The sequence below is a fragment of the Gorilla gorilla genome, chromosome 20 (assembly GCF_029281585.2).
Source record: "Gorilla gorilla gorilla isolate KB3781 chromosome 20, NHGRI_mGorGor1-v2.1_pri, whole genome shotgun sequence".
Classification (NCBI taxonomy): Eukaryota; Metazoa; Chordata; class Mammalia; order Primates; family Hominidae; genus Gorilla; species Gorilla gorilla.
In genome coordinates this window covers 52,989,293-53,009,208 of record NC_073244.2, presented here as the reverse complement: position 1 = coordinate 53,009,208, position 19,916 = coordinate 52,989,293, and the positions used below count along the sequence as shown (strand labels likewise).

Below are 19,916 nucleotides of genomic sequence, written 5' to 3'. Positions count from 1 at the left end.
GTTCAGGCTGGTCTTGAACTTCTGACCTGAGGTGATCCGCCCGCCTCGGCCTCCCAAAATGCTGAGATTACAAGCATGAGCCAGCGGACCCAGCCAAGACCGCATCTTAAAAAAAAAAAAAAAAGGCTGGGTACGGTGGCTCACACCTGCAATCCCAGCACTTTGGGAGGCTGAGGCAGGGGGATCACTTGAGGTCAGGAGTTTGAGACCAGCCTGGACCACATGGTGAAACCCTGTCTCTACTAAAATACAAACAAAGGCTGGGCGTGGTGGCTCACGCCTGTAATCCCAGCACTTTGGGAGGCCAAGGCGGGCAGATCACGAGGTCAGGAGTTCGAGACCAGCCTGACCAACATGGTGAAACCCAGTCTCTACTAAAAATACAAAAATTAGCCATGGTGGCGCACGCCTGTAATCTCAGCTACTCAGGAGGCTGAGGCAGGAGAATCGCTTGAACCCGGGAGGTGGAGGTTGCAGTGAGCCGAGATCACGCCACTTCACTCCAGCCTGGGCGACAGAGTGAGACTCCATCTCAAATAAATAAATAAATAAAAATAAAAAATACAAAAAAAAATTAGTCTGGCATTGTGGTGCACACATGTAGTCCCAGCTACTCAGGGGGCTGAAGTAGGAGAATCGCATGAACAGGGGATGCAGAGGTTGCAGTGAGCCAAAGTTGCACCACTGCACTCCAGCCTGGGCAACAGAGTGAGACTCCATCTCAAAAAAAAAAAAAAAAAAAAAAAAAAAAAGAACTTGCACTCAAGGAAGACAGGAGCCATGGCAGGGTTTGACCTAGGCGCTCAAAGGGTCCGCCGTCTTGCTCATGGTTGGGAGTGGACAGAAGTGTCAGGGTGAGGGTGAGCACAGACAGACCAGCTGTCCAGGCAAGAAATGGCAGCAGCCATGGGTGGCTCTCCCTCTGCTGTCTCCATTTCTTCCCATCTACTATGGTCCTGCTTGTGAATTCTCTCCTGCTTCCTCTTTCTCCTGCCTCTCAGTTTCTGCTCTTTCTCCCAGGTTTCACTTCCCCACACCCAGTGATTGTCCTGGGAGGAAGGACAGTATGAGTGCTGCGGTTCCTTTGCCTGTGGGCATGAGAGCTGTTGGCAGCACTGGGTCTGGGTGCCAGGGACCTGGGGCCCTCCCAGCTCAGCGTAGGGGTAGAAATGTGGTTACTCCTCTGGCCTCAGGTCCCAAAGCACACAGGGCTGAGGGAGGACTGGGGAGGCAGGAGTTCACTATGCAAGGACATGCCAACAAATGGATAGGTATAGAGATGCTGAGGCCTGGCCCCAAGAGGCAGAGTCACAAGCTAGGACACAGTGACTCGGCTGTAATCGCTGCAGCCCTGTGAGGATGTGGTGCGTGTACACATGCAGACACACTCACACAGGGGGAAACACGGACGGTGCCCCACACTACACAAACATTCACCTCTCAGAGCCGCCGTGGACACACAGAGACTCCTGCAGGGCCCGTAACACATGGGCTGTGTCATTTGGCAGCAGCTGCAGCCCACATATACACAGATACAAATAGAGAAAGTGTCAGCCCATCAGGTAAACACCACCCAGCCTCAGAGCCTCACTGGGACACAACACGAGCAGAGACTTCAATAGGGACCTGGCACAACACAGTCATATACAAATATATTCCACAGGGTCATGGTCGCAACCACCGCACACCAGACACTGATTCAAACAGTGTCATGCACGCACACGCATCACGGCATCAGAGCCCGGACAGGAAATGGATCCCTCAACAGCCACCTCCTCCTCCATGGGGTCACAGTCACAAACAGGTCCAGGGTGCATGTCCACAGTCGGACCTGTCACAGTCCCACCAGACACACCCCACACAGAGGTCTGACACGTCACAACCTCACAGACAGCAGGTCGGTCTTACCCACTCAGTCTGACATCCCACACCCTCCGCCACACACGCACAATTCCAGCCTGGGGAGTCCCACAGGGCCCCACAGATTGCAGCGACCCCGTCACGTCACGCCCAGACACACTGTCACACCCAGGGTCCCAGACGGAGCAGACACACCCCCAGGGTGGCAGACGCGGCCCTCACATGCCCAGCCCCAGCTCGTGCCTCGGCCTGAGGACAAGTGCTGGCTGCACACTCGCGGTGTGGTCGGCCTGCCCGACACGCCTTCATGACACACCCCGCCCACCTGCCCCGGGCTGCCGGCTGAGCTGGCACAGCCCCACAGGGCGGGGAGGGGAAACTGTGGGCTCAGCACCTTCCTCTGGCCGCGTGCGCACTGCCCCTGCCCTGCCACCCTGGCACCCAGGCCCGATGGGTGGCTCAGCCCCGTCGGGACAAGTCTGCCCCCGCCTGTGGCCGACCGCAGGGGCAGGGCAGGGGGTTTGGGGCTCCCCGCTCCCTCCCCCTGCCCCGCCCCTGCCTCTGCAGGCGGCCCGGGGCCACAGAGGGAAGTCGTGGGGGGAGCCTGGGTTCCGGCTGGAGCCCCAGCTTCCTGTCCAGCCCCCGTGGGGCAGGAAGCTGCTGGGGGAGGCCAGCTCAGGCCTTCCTGCCCCCTCCCCCGCCCCCAAGACGGGCCTGGGACCCGGGTCAGCAAGGGGGAGTGGGGAGATTGCGGGGTGAGAGAAATCCCCTTCCCCCTTAGTCTCTGGACATGCAGAGTATTTGAGGTTCCAGTGTGGATTCAGATTTGTGTGTTCAGGACCTTATTGTGTGTGTGTGATTCCAAGCTTTGTGTCGTGAGTTGCGTCTGGCATGGGTGTTCTGGGGGCCTGTGTGCTGTTTGGTATGGATGGTCTTGTCTGTGTGTGTCCCCAGCACGTGTTAGCTCCGTGTGTTTGTGGCTGCGCTGCATTTCTGGGGTGTGCGTCTGCATTTTGTATTTCTGCTGGGCAAGCTGTTGTATTTTCTGTGGGTTTTATGCTCTGGCACTGTTTGATTCTGCAAGTCGGCCATGTATCTGGGGCATATTGTGTGTCTGATATTTTTCTCAACATCTTCACTGTTCTTCTGAGTGTAAATTTGTGCATTTTTTAGTGTAAGTTTGACTTGAAATGTGGTGTTTTCTGCATATGTTAATCATCTGTGGGAATGATGTTTCTCCAGGAGAGGGGAGTGAGTGTGTGTGTATATGTGTAAGACGGGGTCTTGCTCTGTCACCTGGGCTGGAGTGCAATGGCGCGATCTTGGCTCACTGCAAGCTCCGCCTCCCAGGCTCAAGCTATTCTCCTGCCTCAGCCTCCCGAGTAGATGGGATTACAGGCACCCACCACCACGCCCGGCTAATTTTTGTATTTTTAGTAGAGATGGGATTTCACCATGTTGGCCAGGCTGGTCTTGAACTCCTGACCTTGTAATCCGCCCACCTCGGCCTCCCAAAGTGCTGAGACACAGGCATGAGCCACCGCGCCCGGCCGTGTGTGTTTCTTACATATGAGGCGGGTGAGTTGAGTTGTTTCTGGGTTGCACTGTGATCAGTGCATGTGTTGCTGGTATTCTGAGCATGTTTGTCTACGTGGTGTGCATCCAGCATGCTTCCTGTGGTTCTCGGTGTTTGTCTGTGTGAGGGAGGGCTGTACTTCGGGGCTGTGTATGTCCGTCTCAGGGACTGGTGTTCCCAGCCTGTGGGTGCTGTGAGCAGGTGCTAAGGTGGTGTCTGCATGCTGTGTTCCCACATGTAGGCTGGTGACTGCAGTGTGTGGAGTTGTGTGGGTCTGTTTTGCATCATCGTTGAGGGGATTTCGCGTTCTCGGCAGGGGTGGATGTGTGTTTGCGAGCAGCTGCGAGTGTGGGTCCACATTGTGTGCTGGTGTTTTCAGGGGAGGGGGACAGGGTGCGTCCATGAAGCCGCCTGCATCGTGAGCGGCCAGTGCCTGTTGGCCTCCATACCCGGCGCAGGCTGTGTCTGCGGCGCGTCCCCTTGCCAGCTGGTGCCACGCTGGCTCGGAGCTGGCTGTGGCAGCAGGCAAGGCAGGGCAGGGCAGGGGCTGTGGTGGGCACTGGACCCATGCCCAGCCTCGGTATAAATATCCCAGGCTGCCGGCGGCTGTGTTTGCTGTGTTTACTCGGCCTCAGCCCCGGCCGGGGGCGGCAGCAGCCCAGCAGGTCCTGGGGGCGGGGGTGACCAGGCCACAGCACAGACATTTCCTTCTGGCCAGACAGGCCCCGCAACCTTGCTGCCCCCTCCTGCGCCCTTTCTGGGTGGGCGAGAGGCGATGACCCCTCATTCTGGGTTTCCAGCGGCCGCCAGCGAGGCTCCAACCTGGATATCCCAGCCGGGCTTCCCAGAGTGTGGGAGACAGAGGAGATGGGGGGCACGGGGGGCCGGCCAAGACACACAGCAGGGAGAGGGAAAGGGCAAAGTGAGGGGAGGACAGAGCCCCCCCAGAGGGAGACTCCAGCAGAGAAAGGGATGGGGAAATGAGGTGACAGGAGCTGAGAACAGAAATGGAGAAAGGCTGGGGACATGGAGTGGAAAAGGTGGGGAGGAGAGGGAGGGAGGGAGGGAGGGAGAGGCATGGGAAAAACAAGGGAGGAGAGAGAGGGGAGACGGAAAGTCACGGGGAGACACCGACAGCCAGAGGTGTGGAGACAGAACGAGAAGACAGAGCAGTGGCGGCGAGGGAGGAAGGCAGAGGGCTGGAAAGAAATGCACAGAAGCAGGGAGAAGGGACTGGGGACAGAGGGACAGAGTGACTGGAGCTGGAGGGGGAAGAGTGCAGGGAGGCAGCTTGCTTTGGCAGGACGCATGGAGGTGTCAGACGTGCGGGGCGGGGTGGCGGCCAGGCCAGCGAGCCAGGCCAGGGCCAGGACGGACAGGAGACACGGGGGTGGGGGCCGGATGCCCACCTAGGGGTTGTCTCCCAGCGGGGCCCGCCCTCCCTGACTCAGCCTTTCCGCCTACCCCGACCCTGGGAGAACCGGGAGGGGGATGGGAGGCACCCGCCCTGGGGCCCACCACCCCCAGGTCTCAGAGGCAGTGACCAGGGGGTGTGTCTCCCGTCATCCCTACCCCACTCTGTCTCCACCTCTCTTCCTGTCTCCCCATCTAATCCCTGTCCCTGGGACCGGCTCCACCTCTGTCTGTCAGCTAGATGCTCACGTCTTGACCATCTGACTAACCCTAATTCTGACTCAATTTCTGTGTCTCTCATCGCTTTTTAAAAACCTACACAACAAATTTACGTATAGCAAAGTATATCGTAAACAAATTTAATGACCAAATGATAGACTGGTAAAAAATGTGCCTATCACCAAGGGCTGATACCTTTCCTGTGGCCCAGGCCCTCTGCTCTTAAAAAGGGGGCACAAATACAGGCAGGTAAGAGACAGACAGCTCTCATCGTGCACTCTTGGCTTTCTGAGAGGTATGACCCCAAGGTCCTGGAGTCTAGCTGCTGCTTCCTCCTCTGGGAAATAGAGGAGTGATATTGGTAGTACCTAGCGCATAGCACTGCTGGGACAACTCAGTGATTTGGGGACTGATCTCCATATCAAGATGACCTGATCCTGTCTGTGTGCGGGACAGTGGCTAGCACGGAGCCCTTGTTAGGCCCGCCTACCATCTGACCCTTCTCAAACCTTTCCGTCTGAGGACATCTGCGTGCACACTTGTCCCTCCAATGCTGTCTCACTCTGGATGGCCCTGACACCTGAGAGGCCAGACAGCCAAGTGGTTTCTAGGACCTTTGTGATTCTAGGCCTGGGTTCCTGTTTCATTTCTGCCTCTGATGGCCGAGTGGCCTTGAGGAAGCAACATCTTTCCGGGCCTCCCTTGACCCACTTCACTAGTTCATGGGGCCATCTGAGAATCCAACCCAGTGTCAGGCACTTCGCTCGGGCCTGAGAGAGGACAGAAGCGCTCCGTAGCAGAGGCTTTCGTTCTTTAATAGTCGCTCTGAGCATCTTGTCTGCCTCCATCCAGCTCTCACTTTCCCTGTCTGGCTCTAATTCTGGTTGACCTAGAGGGCATAGCTGAGGCTTGGAGGTCAGGAACCGTGGACTCCAGGAGGCAGTTTTGAGGGTCCTTCAGGCTCGGCCATGGCAGGATACCACCATTCCATCTCAGAGGCATGAGGAGTCCCTAGGCCCCGACTTGCTGACCCTTGCCCTGTGTGCCCCCTCAACAGTGGCCAGGCCCTCCTGTGTGTGTCTGCTGGGGGAGCAGGAGCCGGGTGTGGGGGCATGGGAAGGCGGGACGCCTGGGTTCCCACAGGCCCGGTGGCTGAGTCACCAGGCGGCCATCTGGCTCCCATTAGCCCAGGGCGGCAGGGGGCTCCATGGGGCGGGCCCTGCGGCCAGCTGGGGGCAGGGACGCTGGGGCAGGCTGTGTGTGGGATGACTCAGGACCCATGATAACAGCCTGTGCGCATTTGGGGAGTGTAAACAGGAGAGGGAGAGGAAGGCGGAGGAAGGGAAAATTGTGGTTGGGCAGAGGGGGGCTGGTGGGGCTGAGAAGGGTAGAGTCCCCCCTCCCTCTACACTCAAGCTGGCAGGCCCCGTGATCCACAGCCTGGGTCCTGGGGAGAGAAGAGAGCTGCCCCCATCCTCCCTGCCTGGGGTCTCCTCCCTCCCCTGGGGCTGTATTACTCAGTGGTCAGGGTTCTGCTGCCTATAGCAGCCAGGTTTGAGGGAAGGGGGAAAAAGGGGCCCAGAGCCTGGAGCGGGGGATCAAAACCCAGAGATAAAGGCTGAGAGACAGACAGAGAGGGACAGTGACAGCAGAGGCCTAGAGAGGTGGAAATGTACAAGTAGAAAGAAGAGGCCCAGAGTGAGGCAGAAGGAGAGATGGGAACCTAACAGAAGCAAGGAGGCTCTGAGTGTGAGACACAGCGCAGACATAAACAGAGAGGGGGAGACAGACAGCACGGGAGGCAGCTGCGCTGGGGCCTAGGGGTCAGCACCGGAACCAAACTGGCCACTTCCAGCCACGAAAGGCCCTGCCAGCTGGCCTCCGGCAAGGGGAGGACTTTCACCTTGGGCCCTGCGGTGGAGACAGAGCCTAAGGCAGAGAGAGAGGGGGAGAAAGGGAGAGACAGCCAGCCAGAGCACTGGAAAGAGGGAGCGGGGGTAGGGAGAGAGACAGAAAGACAGAAAGAGACAGAAAGAAGCCCAGACAGACACCAAGAAAGACAGAGGCAGGAGACAGGGTGGGACAGTGGGGGTGGGGTTTGTCTGAGATGAGACTAGACCCAGTGAGATGGTGGTGTGTGTGGGTTGTGGGGCACTGCCCTGATGTCCCCCTAGAGAAAGGGTCACTGAGCAGGCCTGGAATCAGCTGCCTTGTTGGGGTTGGGGATGGGGCAGGCGGTGGGAAGGGTGGCGGCCATCAGTCCCCATCCAGCTCTGGGCTGGGTGCATCCTCAGGTTCTTCCTCATCAAAGTACCTCTCCTCCTCATCCCGTGCCACGATGTCGAGGTTGTCGAAGTCGGGGTTGTCGTCTACTGTGCTGCAGGGGGAGGAGGCTGTCAAGGACTGGGTTTCCCTGGGACCCTCGGATGCCCAGGTCAAAGGCCTGGGGCGCCCTGATGTCAAAGGCCATGTGCTGGCAGCCGTCAGAGCTGACCCTCCCAAGGGAGATGGTGTTTAAAACTCTCAGGGTTTAAAACTCAAGGAAACATTTCCCAAATCAGAGTTTGCACAAAAACTCTGGGCTGGGCATGGTGGCTCATGCCTGCAATCCCAGCACTATGGGAGGCCAAGGCAGGAAGATGGCTTGAGCCCAGCAGTTGGAGCCCTGGGCAACAAAGGGAGACCCTGTCTCTACAAAAAAATTGAAAAAGTAGTCAGGCGTGGTGGTGAGCACCTGTAGTCCCAGCTTACTCAGTTGGCTGAGGCGGGAGGCTCACTTCAGGCCAGGAGGTCAAGGCTGCGGTGAGCTATGATCAAACCACCACATTCCAGCCTGGGTGACAAAGGAGACCCTGTCTAAAAAAACCCCCAAAGCTCTAGTTTTTCTTAAAAAGCTGTAAAATGTGGCAACACATGGGCTTACATTCTCAAGCAGGCAGTGGCTCTCAACAAAGAACCACTTGGGGGTAATTTTGCCCCCACGGCATTTTGACATTTTGATGTCATCACTGGGGGCTTGCTACTGCCCTCCAGTGGATAGAGGCCGGGATTAGCCAGAGCTGACCACAGGCAGGACAGCTGCCCATGCCCTAAGGCAGCAAGTAAACCCAGCAGCACTCGGGTCGCCAAGCCTAGCTTGATTTGGCCACTCAGAGATCTCCTACCCCCTTGCGACCCCTTGCGACTGCTCCAGCCCCTTCTACCCCTCAGTGCTGCTGGGGGCTCTGGCACCTACTATGGCCTCTGCCAGGAATGCTCCTCCCACTTCCTGCAGGCCTTTGCTGTCAGCCCCTCAGAGAGGCCTTCCCTAGCCACCCTGTCACTCCCCTCCCACTGCTTCACTTTTCCTCATGGCCCCATCACCATGAAGTGCTAGAAAATTCTAGATCTTCCTCACTAGAGTGGGACCCCTTTGCAGGCAGGGAAGCCTTTCGTTGGTTTTGGTCCCCACCTTATCCCCAGAGCCTGTGGACATCACATATGCTCAGCACATGCCAACTGAATGCACGGATGGGGGACACATCGGGGCCACTGCTGCCCTCCCGAGGCAACACACTGTGGTCCCTGCCACCCCCAATTTCCTCCTGGGCCCTGGCTTGGGAACAGCAGTGATGCCTGCTAAATGAGGGTCCCCATGGTCCAGGCCCTCTGCTCACCACTTTGCGTGCAGGAACTGGGGCTCTGAGCAGGCCTGCCTGGCTGGAAGTGGAGCAGCCAGATTCCATTCAAGAGCCAGGGATCCCAGAATGGGAGGAGGCTCTGGTGACCATGGCTGGGCCCCACAGCAGGGGCAATCACAATTCCCACTTTCCTGATGAGCCCACCTCAGGACGGACGTAGGGTCCGCTTATGTGTGGTCACACATTTCACATGTCATCGGGGCTGGATGTGAAACCAAGGAGGGTCCTCTGCTGCTGGGCCCAGTGTTTGGGACCACAAGGCAAAGCTACCTTAAATGACAAAACCAATCTTTGACTGACACATCACTCTCCTGGGTCCTTTTCCAAAGCAGGTGGCCCATGTGTCTCAGCCCTGGGGTGCTACTGGAGAAATGAACAACTGTAACTGTCGGGGCAGCCAGTGCAGGCCGCTCCATGCCGGGCATGAACCTTGCCAGGGGTTACTTCGTGCAGCATGAGGAGGTCCAAGGTGAAGCGGAAGAGGTTGGGCTTCCTAGGGAGACTTGGGGGGCTTGGGGTAGTAGCCTCTGCCATTGCCAGGAGGGAAGTGTTTCAGGGTTTCATTGATACTGAGCTATATGTCATCCCTGTCCACCCCCTGCCTTGGAGGTGAGGAGACTGAGGGTCTGAGATGGACAAGGCTAGTCCAAGGTCACCCCGCCTCTTCCTTTGGCTGGGTTCCACATCCTGGAACTGTTTTAGGGCCTTGTAGCTCCACAAAGGGAGACCCCCACAGCTTGGTAAGGGCTGTGCATGTGACCAAAGGCCGTGGGATGCTGGGCTGGGGGATGGGGAGGTGGAGGCACAGAAGCACCTGTAGTCAAAGTCCCCGTCCTTGCCATCTAGGAAGCGCTGGTGCATGCGGCTGGTGAACTCCTCTCGCAGGATCAGCCTCTCCTCTGAGTCGGGAACCCAGGCCTCCGAGTCCTTGCCTGACCTCTGGTCTGCAGAGGGAGAGGAGAGGGGGTGTGAATGCGGGTGCACTCGGGCAGGCACCGAGCACAGAGTCCACAGAGAGCTGCTCTCCTGTGCCCAGCCTTGCGCTGGGTGGCTCTGGGAACACAGTAGTGACAGAGATGGCCCTGGTCCCTGCCCTCCAGGGACACGCATAAAACACATGACCATATAGTGCTCTGGAGACTGTATCCTCGGGTCAGGATCTGAGACCTGAAGGGTGGGAGGAGAGGCATTCCTGGCGGAGGGAACGGCCTGACCAGACCCGGAGGCAAGGGTTCATTTGGTGCCTCAGAGTGGGAGATGGGGATGCTGCAGCGGTTGGAAGGGCATACACAGAGTCAGGCTGGGCAGGGGAGGGACGCAATGTCGACTTTTGCAGGTTGGGGGCCCAGCCTGCTGCCATGAAGTGGAGACAGACAGGCCTTGGGCTGGGGTGTCTGGAATCTGGGGTCTCCCTGCTACTGGCCCTCACCTTCCTCATCACTGTCCTCCTCCTCTTCCTCTTCCTCCAAGCAGGCCTCCTCCTCCTCCTGCTGTTGGAGCAGACGCTGCTGTAGCTCCCGCTCCTCGTAGGACTGGAGCAGCAAGTTGGAGAGCGGGCAAGCAGGTCTCCCGGGGGACCCGGGCTTGGGGGGCTGGTGGGTTGGGGTGCGGGCACTGAGCTCCTCCTGGGTGAGGTACTGCCCGATGTACTGCTCATATAGCAGGGGGGCCCGGAACCGCATCTGCTCATCACTGAAGTACTCGCCCCCTGCACAGAGGAGAGACAGGGTGGGCATGGGGTGAGCGACTGAGCAGATGTGTCCATGTGGGTATGTGTGTGATCATGCTTGTGGGATGATGTGCGTACACAGTCCAAGTGTGTGTATGCACACATTCAAAAACACAGGAAAACATGCAGGCACCTGAGGTGCGCGTGAGTACTCATGCAGGCACCTGAGGCGTGCGTGTGAATACTCATGCAGGCGCCTGAGGCGTGCGCGTGAATACTCATGCAGGTGCCTGAGGCTGTGTGCGCAAGCACTCATGCAGGCACCTGAGGTCACGTGCATGTGATTACTCGTGCAGGCACCTGAGTGTGTGTATGTGGCCCGGCCTCTATCTTCCTGTGTATTCATGTATTCATGCATCCAAGCATGTGTGTGCATGGGCAGACCTGGCTACATCCTGGCCTCTGAGGCTCTGACGGTCTGGAGCTCGTGTACAACTGTGTCCAGGCACGATGCGCAAGCTCCTGCCCATGGACGTGTGCGTGGCCCATGTATACACACATGTCCTGTGAGGCCCAGCATATGCCCACGGACACCTGTCTGTCTGGGTGTCAGCATGCAGGACAATGCAGCAGAGGTTGTGTGTCTCTAGGTTGTGTGCTTGTTTGTGGGGCCCCAGTCTGGCTGGCAGTGGACACGCCTTCACTGTGGGGCGTGTATGTGTGTACATCCACGTGGATTTGGCATGTGTGTGCAAGGGATCAGGTCAGGTGGGGCATCTGCCCGTGTATCCCTGGGAAAGCCTCCTGGTGGTGGAAGGCCCTAGATCCATCCTCTCTCGAGTGCTCCTCTATGTAGCAACCCCTCAGGTGGGCCTGGCTTCCCCACTACCCCAAAACCTGAGTTCCCTGCATCACCCCTGGCTGCCTGTTTCTGCACGAGCGACTCTGTCCCTCAAATAACAGTTAAACCTGCCCTGGTCCCTCCCCTCCACTGGTCCTAGCCCTGTCTTCAGAGCCCAGGGCAAAGAAACTGCTCAGACTCCTGGCCTCTGCAGCACCATAGGCTGTGACTGTCCCTGTCCTGCTCAGCTTCCCTACTCCTGCCAGCAATCTTACCCCCAGCTGTTTGTGGCATCCTCTAGCAGATTCAGTTTTTTGAGATGGAGTCTTGCTCTGTTGCCCACGCTGGAGTGTAGTGGTGTGATCTCGATTAACTCTAACTGCAACTTCCGCCTCCCGGGTTCAAGTGATTCTCCTGCCTCAGCCTCCTGAGTAGCTGGGATTATAGGCACCTGCCACAGTGCCTGGCTAATTTTTTTTGTATTTTTAGTAGAGCCGGGGTTTCACCATGTTGGCCAGGCTGGTCTTGAACTCCTTATCTCAAGTGATTTGCCTGCCTCGGCCTCCCAAAGTGCTGGGATTACAGGTCTGAGCCACTGTGCCCAGCCTCTAGCAGATTCAGTTTCTATCCCTCCTTCTCCCCAACTTGGATTATCACCCACCCCGGCTCTGGATCTCTCTTCATCTCTTCCTTTATCTCCATCTTTCTATCTTTCCTGCTTTTTTCAGTTTATGTCACCTACCCCCACCTCATTCATTTTTCATCTTTTTTTTTTTTTTCCGGCAACCTCCACCTCCCAGATTCATGTAATTCTCCTGCCTCAGCCTCCCAAGTAACTGAGATTACAGTTGCCTGCCACCACATGTGGCTAATTTTTTTGTATTTTTAGTAGAGATGGGGTTTCACCATGTTGGCCAGGCTGCTCTGGAACTCCTGACCTCAGGTCCACCCCCACCTCGCCCTCCCAAAGTGCTGGGATTATAGGCTTGAGTGACTGTGCCCGGCCCATCTTCCTTCTGTTTTCATCCTCATTTCCACATCTGTGTTTCTTTTTTTTTTTTTTTTTTTTTTTTTTTGAGACAAGGTCTGGCTTTATCGCCCAGGCTAGAGCTTAGTGGTGGGATCTCAGCTCACACAACTTCCACCTCCTAGGCTCAAGCAATTCTCCCACCTCAGCCTTCTGAGTAGCTAGGGCGCCACCACACCCAGCTAATTTTTGTATTTTTTGTAGAGACAGCATTTCGCCATGTTGCCCAGGCTGGTCTTGAACTCATGAGCTCAAGTAATCTACCCACCTTGACCTCCCAAAGTGCTGGGATTACAGGCATAAGCCATCATGCCCAGCCTCTCTCTCTTTCTCTGTGAACCTCTCTATAACTTGTGCCTTCTCCCTAACAGCAACTTAACTCACTCTGCTTCATTCACTCTCATCTTTTAACTTTGGTTCTGGTGTTGTGGTCACAAGGATGCTTTTAATTATGTCACGGTCAAAAAGCTATCTTTTTTTTCCTTCATGGTTTTCACAGTGTGTCTTGTTCAGAAGGCTTCTGTGTCCCCAAGGTCATGTACATACTCCTTTTGGTTTCCCCTGATGCCTTTGTATATGGTATGAGGTAGGGATCTCATGTTTTGTTCCTTAGGTATGACCAATTATCACAGCACTGTGTACTGTGTCCTCAGCCTACCAATCTGAAATGCCACTTCTGACATCTACTAAATTCTGATCTATTCTCATTGTCTGTCCCATTCTCTTCCCTGGACCCCTGTCTATCTCTCCCCCTTACTTTACATTTCTGTCTCAGTCTCTTCCTGTATCCCTGTCTCTGTCTCAGAACTTCTCTCCCAGGATCTCTGTCTCTGTTTCTGCTCTCGTATTCTTTTCTCTAATTCCCTCTGCCTCAGTCTCCCCTCCCTCCCCATATGTGCCCACTCTCACCCATCTGGCCCCCACACCTTGGATCAGCTCTCGCAGGGCAGCATAGCGCCGGTTACGCAGGCGGGTACGCAGGGTGCGGGGCCGGGCAGTGCCCTGCCGGGCCACCTCAGCACAGTAGAAGTCTGCACGGTGGTCGCCACGCACGTGGCCAAAGCAGGCCAGATGCTCCTCACGGAGGCCTGTGCGGAAGCGCTCCAGGAACACCAGTGGCTTCTCGTGGTACAGCTGGGCCAGGATGGCCACTTTCTCATGCTCTGTCAGGTCGGGTTCACCCTGCTGCTGGCTGCAAACAGGCAGGCGGCTGGCGGCTACAGCGTGCAGCATAGCACTCACTGCTGCATTTTCAGCCCCGGAGGTGTCACTGTCCAGGGCCACTGGTGTTGCCTCAGCTGCTTCCACTTTGTCCTGGGGTTTAGATGGGACTGGTGTCCGGCTCAGCTCACCCCAGTGCCCAGGTCCAGGCTCTGTGCAGCCTGAGGAAATGAGAGATTGGTTAGTTCAGAGATGGGAGTGTGGGAAGGGACTGGGGGCTTAGTCACTCACTCAGCTCACATTTACTGGGCACTGACTATATTCTGGGCGCTGTTCTGGGCACTAGAGAAACCACAGTGAGCAAAAGTTGACATTTCAGTAGGGGACACAAACAATTAGCAACATAATTACCGAAAACATAATGTGTTAGGTGTTTCCTGGAGTTATGCGGAAAAATAAACAGGGAAGGAGGAGGGAAGAGGTGGAGGAGGCTGCAATTTTATTTTGTTTTCGAGACAGGGTCTTGCTCTGTCACCCAGGCTGGAGTGCAGGGCGCAATCACAGCTCACTGCAGCCTTGACCGCCTGGGCTTGAGCGATCCTCCCATCTCAGCCTCCCGTGTAGCTAGGACCACAGGCATATACCACCATGCCTGTGTAATTTTTAAATTTTTTGTAGAGACAGGGTATTGACATGTTACTCAGGCTGGTCTCAAACTCCAGGGCTCCAGCAATCCTCCTGCCTTGGCCTCCCAAAGTGCTGGGCATTAAAGGTGTAAGCCACTGTGACTGGCCTATTTTTATTTTTATTTTTTAAGAGGTAAGGCCTTGCTCCATTGCCAGGCTGGAGTGCAATGGCACAACCATGGTTCACTGTAACCCTGAACTCCTGGGCTCAAGCAATCCTCCCACCTCAGCCTCCTGAGCAGCCAGGACTACAGGCATGCACAACCATACTCAGTTAATCTTTAAATTTTTTCTTTTTTTTTTTTTTTGAGATGGAGTTTTGCTCTTCTTGCCCAGGCTGGAGTGCAATGACGTGAGATCTGCCCACTGCAACTGCCGCCTCCTGGGTTCAAGTTATTGTGGTTGGTGCCTCAGCCTCCCGACTAGCTGGGATTACAGGTACAAGCCAAATGCCTGGCTAATTTTTGTATTTTTAGTAGAGACAGGGTTTCGCTATGTTGGCTAGGCTGGTCTCCAACTCCTGACCTCAGGTGATCCACTCCCCTTCGGCCTCCCAAAGTGCTGGGATTACAGGTGTGTGCCACTGCACCCTGCCCATCTTTTTTTTTTCTTTTTTGAGACGGAGTCTCGCTCTTTCGCCCAGGCTGGAGTGCAGTGGAGCAATCTTGATTCACTGCAACCTCCGCCTCGGGTTCAAGCAATTCTCTGCCTCAGCCTCCCGAGCAGCTGGGATTACAGGTGCCTGCCACCGTGCCCGGCTAATTTTTGTATTTTTAGTACAGACAGGGTTTCACCATCTTGGCCGTGCTGGTCTCGAACTCCTGACCTCGTGATCCACCCGCCTCGGCCTCCCAAAGTGCTGGGATTACAGGTGTGAGCCACTGCGCCCGGCCTGCACCCTGCCAATCTTTAAATTAAAAAAAAAAAAAAAGTTTCAGTAAAGACAAGGTCTCACTAGGTTGCCCAGGGTGGTCTCAATCTCTTGAGCTCAGGCAATCCTCCCACCTTGATCTTCCAAAGTGCTGGAATTACAGGCGTGCACCACTGGACCCGGCCTAATTTTAATTTTTTTTGGTAGAGACGGTCTTCCTGTGTTGCCCAGGCTGGTCTTGAACTCCTGGCCTCAAGTGATCCTCCTGCCTCAGCCTTCCAAAGTGCTGAGATTACAGTGTAAACCACCATGCCTGGCCAAGGCTGCAATTTTAAATGGAAGGCTCAGAGAAGGCTTTGCCAAAAAAGTGACATTTGATTAGAGACCTCAGGTGGTGAGGGATTAAGCCATGAGGTCTCTTGGAAAAGAGAATTCCAGGCAGAGGCAACAACTACTGCAAAGGCCCTGAGGCCTGACTTATTGATCCACTCAATTCTTTAAATCGTTAATACATTTGCTAATTTGTTTACTCATTCATTCACTCTCTCATGCATTCATGCGTTCACCCAACCACTCTTTAATAACTCTAAATCTTAGGCCGGGCGCGGTGGCTCGCGCCTGTAATCCCAGCACTTTGGGAGGCTGTGGCAGGTGGATCACCTGAGGTTGGGATTTCAAGACCAGCCTGACCAACTGGGAGAAACCCCGTCTCTACTAAAAATACAAAATTAGCCATTGTGGCACATGCCTGTAATCCCAGCTACTCGGGAGGCTGAGGCAGGAGAATAGCTTGAACCTGGGAGGCAGAGGTTGTGGTGAGCCAAGATCGTGCCATTGCACTCCAGTCTGGGCAACAAGAGCAAAACTCTAAAAAAAAAAAAAAAAAAGAAAAAAAAAAACACTAAATCTCTGAGAGGCCCTAAGTCAGGCAATGCTGAGGATCCATAGGATGAATCCAGTCCAGCTCCTGCCCTCAGGGAGCACCCAGTCTGATGTGGGAGACAGTCAGGATCAACAATAATACGGGCAAAGAAAACAGGAAAGCTGGCTGGGAACCATGGCTCATGCCTGTAATCCAGCACTTTGGGAGGCCGAGGTGGGCAGATCACTTGAGGCCACAAATTCGAGACCAGCCTGGCCAACATGGTGAAACCCTCTCTCTACTAAAAATACAAAAATCAGCTGGGCATGGTGGTGGGCACCTGTAATCCCTGCTACTCAGGAGGCAGAGGCACAAGAATCGCTTGAACCCATGAGGCAGAGGTTGCAGTGAGCCGAGATCAGCCATTGCACTCCAGCCTGGGTGACAGAGTGAAGACTGTCTCAAAAAAATGGAAAGAAAACAGGAAAGCGGAGCGCTGGGCAAACCTTGGTGAGACTTGTCTCCCAAGAGTGGAGGGAGCAAGCCTGCGGCAAGCAGGAAATACATGAAAACAGAATATAGAGACAACTTTAAGCAGCATGGCTGGGTAGAGGAGGAAAGAAGTCACAGGTGACATACATGTGTTGTGTGTATCAGGGAGGATTTAAATCACTGATGCAGCTGAAGACTGAGCTGGACAAGGGCAGGGGCTGTGGAGGAAGGAACAGGATCATGAGTGAGCGAATCAGAAAGATGTCAGGAGGCTGAGTGGAGGAGCCACAGGGCTGACGTGCTGGAAGTAAGGGAGGCATCCAGGGGAATGGTCCGACTGCTGCTACACAGACCTCCAGACTCCTCAGGAGAGAAATGTTGGGCTGGAGACAGAGCTGTGGGTGTCATCAGAATCAAGACAAGAACCAAAGCCAAGAGAAATGAGAGGTAGGGATTGGGGAGGGCACAGGGGAGTGGGAGAGGGATGACAAGAGGGTCCAGGAAAAAGCACTGCACAGATGCGGGGAGGACATGCCTCTGAAGCTAAAAACTGGCTGTGCAAAAGATAGCTACATCGTAATCCCTGGAGCCCATTACTGTTATCTTTAAAAAAAGAGGCCGGTTGCAATGGCTCACCCCTGTAATCCCAGCACTTTGGGAGGCCGAGGTGGGTGAATCACTTGAGGTCAGGAGCTCAAGACCAGCTTGGCCAACATGGCGCTCTACCAAAAATACAAAAAATTAGCCGGGTGTGGTGGCGTGCTCCTGTAGTCCCAGGTACTCAGGAGGCTGAGGTAGGAGAATTGTTTGAACTCCGGAGGCAGAGGTTGCAGTGAACCGAGATCACGTACTCCAGCCTGGTCAACAGAGCGAGATTCCGTCTTAAAAAAAAAGAAGGCAATGTCAAAAGGGGAAGCAGAGATTGGAGTGATGTAGCCACATGCCAAGGAATTCCAGAAACCACCACTGGCTGGAAGAAGCAAGAAATGGGTTTTCTCCCAGAGCCTGTGGGGAAGCACGACCCTGCAGACACCTGGATTTCAGTTCAGCAACACTGACTTCAGCCTTCTGGCCTTGAGAACTATGAGAGAATAAAGTTCTGTTGTTTGAAGCCATGCAGTTTGTAGTACTTTGTTACAGCACCCCTGGGAAACAAAGTCAGGCTGAGAAGGAGCAGCCTGAGAGACAGGCAGGAAATCAGGCACTGTGGTGTCACTGAAGCCAAAGGAAAACATGCAAAAAGGATGGAAGGGTCAACAGCATTTAATTCTAGTCCAGTCTAGTAAGAAAAAAAACCTGAATGGGCCAAGTGTGGTGGCTCACACCTGTAATCCCAGCACTATGGGAGGCTGAGGCAGGAGGATCTCTTGAGGTCAGAAGTTCGAGGCCAGCCTGGCCAACATGGTGAAACCCCATCTCTACTAAAAATATACAAAATTAGACAGGCATGGTGGCGGGCACCTGTGATCCCAGCTACTTGGGAGGCTGAGGCACGGGAATCACTTAAACCTGGGAGGCGGAGGTTGCAGTGAGCTGAGATCATGCCACTGCACTCCAGCCTGGGCAACAGAGTGAGACTCTCTCAAAAAACAAACAAACAAACAAAAACCTGAATGGGGGGACTGAATTGAACAACATGGGGGAAGTCAGCGCAGACCCTAATCAGAGCAGTTTCTTAGGAGAAAAGTCAGACAGTCGTGAGCAGGAGACGAGGAAATGGAGACCAAGTGTACATGACTCTCTGAAGGAGATAGATGGGGCCAAGAGACAAATTTTTTTTTTCTTTTTTTTGAAACAGGGTCTTGCTCTGTTGCTCAGACTGGAATGCAATAGTGCAAACACAGCTCACTGCAGCTTCGACCTCCTGGGCTCAAGTGATCCTCCCGCCTCAGACTCCTGAGTAGCCGGGACCACAGGAATGCACCATCAAACCTGGCTAATTTTTTTTTTTTTTTGAGACAGAGTTTTGCTCTGTTACCCAGACTGGAGTACAGTGGTGCGATCTCTGCTCACTGCAACCTCCGCCTCCCGGGTTCAAGTGATTCCAGTTGGTGCCTCAGCCTCCCGAGTAGCTGGGATTACAGGCACACACCACGACGCCTGGCTAATATTTGTATTTTTAGTAGAGACGTGGTTTCGCTATGTTGGCTAGGCTGGTCTCCAACTCCTGACCTGAGGTGATCTTCCTGCCTCCGCCTTCCAAAGTGCTGCGATTACAGGTGTAAGCCACCGGGCCCGGCCTTAATTTTTAAATTTTTTGTAGAGATGGGGTCTGGCTATGTTGCCAGTGCTGGTCTCAAACTCCTGGGCTCAAGTCTCACTCTGTTGCAGAGGCTGGAGTGCAGTGGTGTAATAATCTTAGGTCACTGCAATCTCAAAGGATTCGAGTGACACTCCCACCTTAGTCTCCTGAATAGCTTGTCCTAGCTACTCCCTAGCCACCAGGCCTGGCTAATTTTTAAATGTTTATAGAGATCAGGTTTCTCTCTCTTGCCCAGGCTGGTCTCAAACTCTTGGGCTCAAGCAACTCTGCTGCCTTGGCCTCCCAAAGTGTTGGGATTACAAGTGGGAGCCACTGCACCCGGCCTTAAGACTTTTTTTAGGTTAAATTTTTTATTTTTAGAAAATTTCAAACATACACAAAAGTAGAAAGTACAACGACAACTCTCGCCCTACCTCCATATACCAGTCATCTCCATCTGGCTTCCACAATTACCAATTCTTGGCCAGTAGTGTTGGAGCCACGCTTCCAATCACACCTCACCCGACGTCGGATTACTTTGAAGGTTGTGGGAAAGCACAGAAATTGAGTAAGGACTTTGAAAGGAGCCTGGCTGGATTTCGGACTTTGGGGGAAACCGGAGTTACAATGAAATGAAGGAATCGTTAGATTGGGATAAGTTTGCATGAGGCAGGTAGAAGTTTAGCCTGGAAAGGTAGGAGGATTCGTCTAGAGAGCAAGGGAAGGCTCAGCTTGGTATAGGGAAGGAGGTTATTTGAGAAGGGCTGGTCTGAGGCAATGCAGGAATTAGGCCGGGGTAGAGAGGTTTCTGTTAATTTGAGAGTTAGCCTGGTAAGGAAATGAGTTAGGGACATGGAAAGGATTGGTCTGCAACTGGGAAGAGGTTAATTTCTGGGGGAAGGAATGGAGGAAAAGAAGGTCAGCCCGCGACAAGGGAGGGAATAATCTGGGCAAAGTAGTGAAGACGACCGGTAAAGCTGAGGGGGGCGGGTGTCCCCCTAAAACGAGTCCTACTTCGCGTTCCTGGGGGAATCATTTCCTAGAGACACCGCAACCGCACCCACCCGCCGCCTGCGCGTGACCAAGATCTCACCCTTATCGGGTTCCTTCGCCGCCGTCGCCGTCGCCGTCGCCACGGCCTCCATTCTGATTCTCTCGGACTTTTCAACCGTCCGGCGGGCCCCGCACACTAACCTCCGGCCCACGCACGCAAGAGACGCTTTCGCCTGAGAATGTTCCGGGTCCGGGTGCACCGCTGCGCCCAGGCACCAAAGTTCCGGGCCTCAGGCAGACGTTACATTGCGCATGCGTGCCTCT

General features: G+C 54.8%; 1 protein-coding gene across 2 annotated transcripts; it reads right to left on the bottom strand.

The window, feature by feature from the left end:
• Window positions 1-5,192: 5,192 nt before the first annotated feature.
• On the bottom strand, window positions 5,193-19,892 carry CCDC97 (coiled-coil domain containing 97). Of its 2 annotated transcripts, XM_019015139.3 has the most exons (5): window positions 19,693-19,892; window positions 13,212-13,667; window positions 10,178-10,456; window positions 9,563-9,692; window positions 5,193-7,445 (listed from the first exon to the last, which is right to left on the bottom strand). In XM_019015139.3, exons 1-5 carry the CDS (start codon window positions 19,742-19,744, stop codon window positions 7,325-7,327), a joined length of 1,038 nt encoding a protein of 345 aa, XP_018870684.1. In that variant the 5' UTR covers window positions 19,745-19,892; the 3' UTR covers window positions 5,193-7,324. The 2 variants fall into 2 exon arrangements, with proteins under 2 accessions (XP_018870684.1, XP_055225477.1); XM_055369502.2 differs by having other exon boundaries at window positions 5,193-9,692.
• Window positions 19,893-19,916: the final 24 nt, after the last annotated feature.

Excerpts from the sequence above, each read along its gene's own strand:
- CCDC97 (XM_055369502.2), bottom strand. The coding sequence starts at position 19,744 with ATGGAGGCCGTGGCGACGGCGACGGCGACGGCGGCGAAGGAACCCGAT. Across the intron at positions 10,457-13,211 it reads CCTGCGAGAGCTGATCCAAG|GGGGCGAGTACTTCAGTGAT; the intron begins GTGTGGGGGCCA and ends TCCTCTGTGCAG. Across the intron at positions 9,693-10,177 it reads GGAGGACAGTGATGAGGAAG|ACCAGAGGTCAGGCAAGGAC; the intron begins GTGAGGGCCAGT and ends CTCCCTCTGCAG.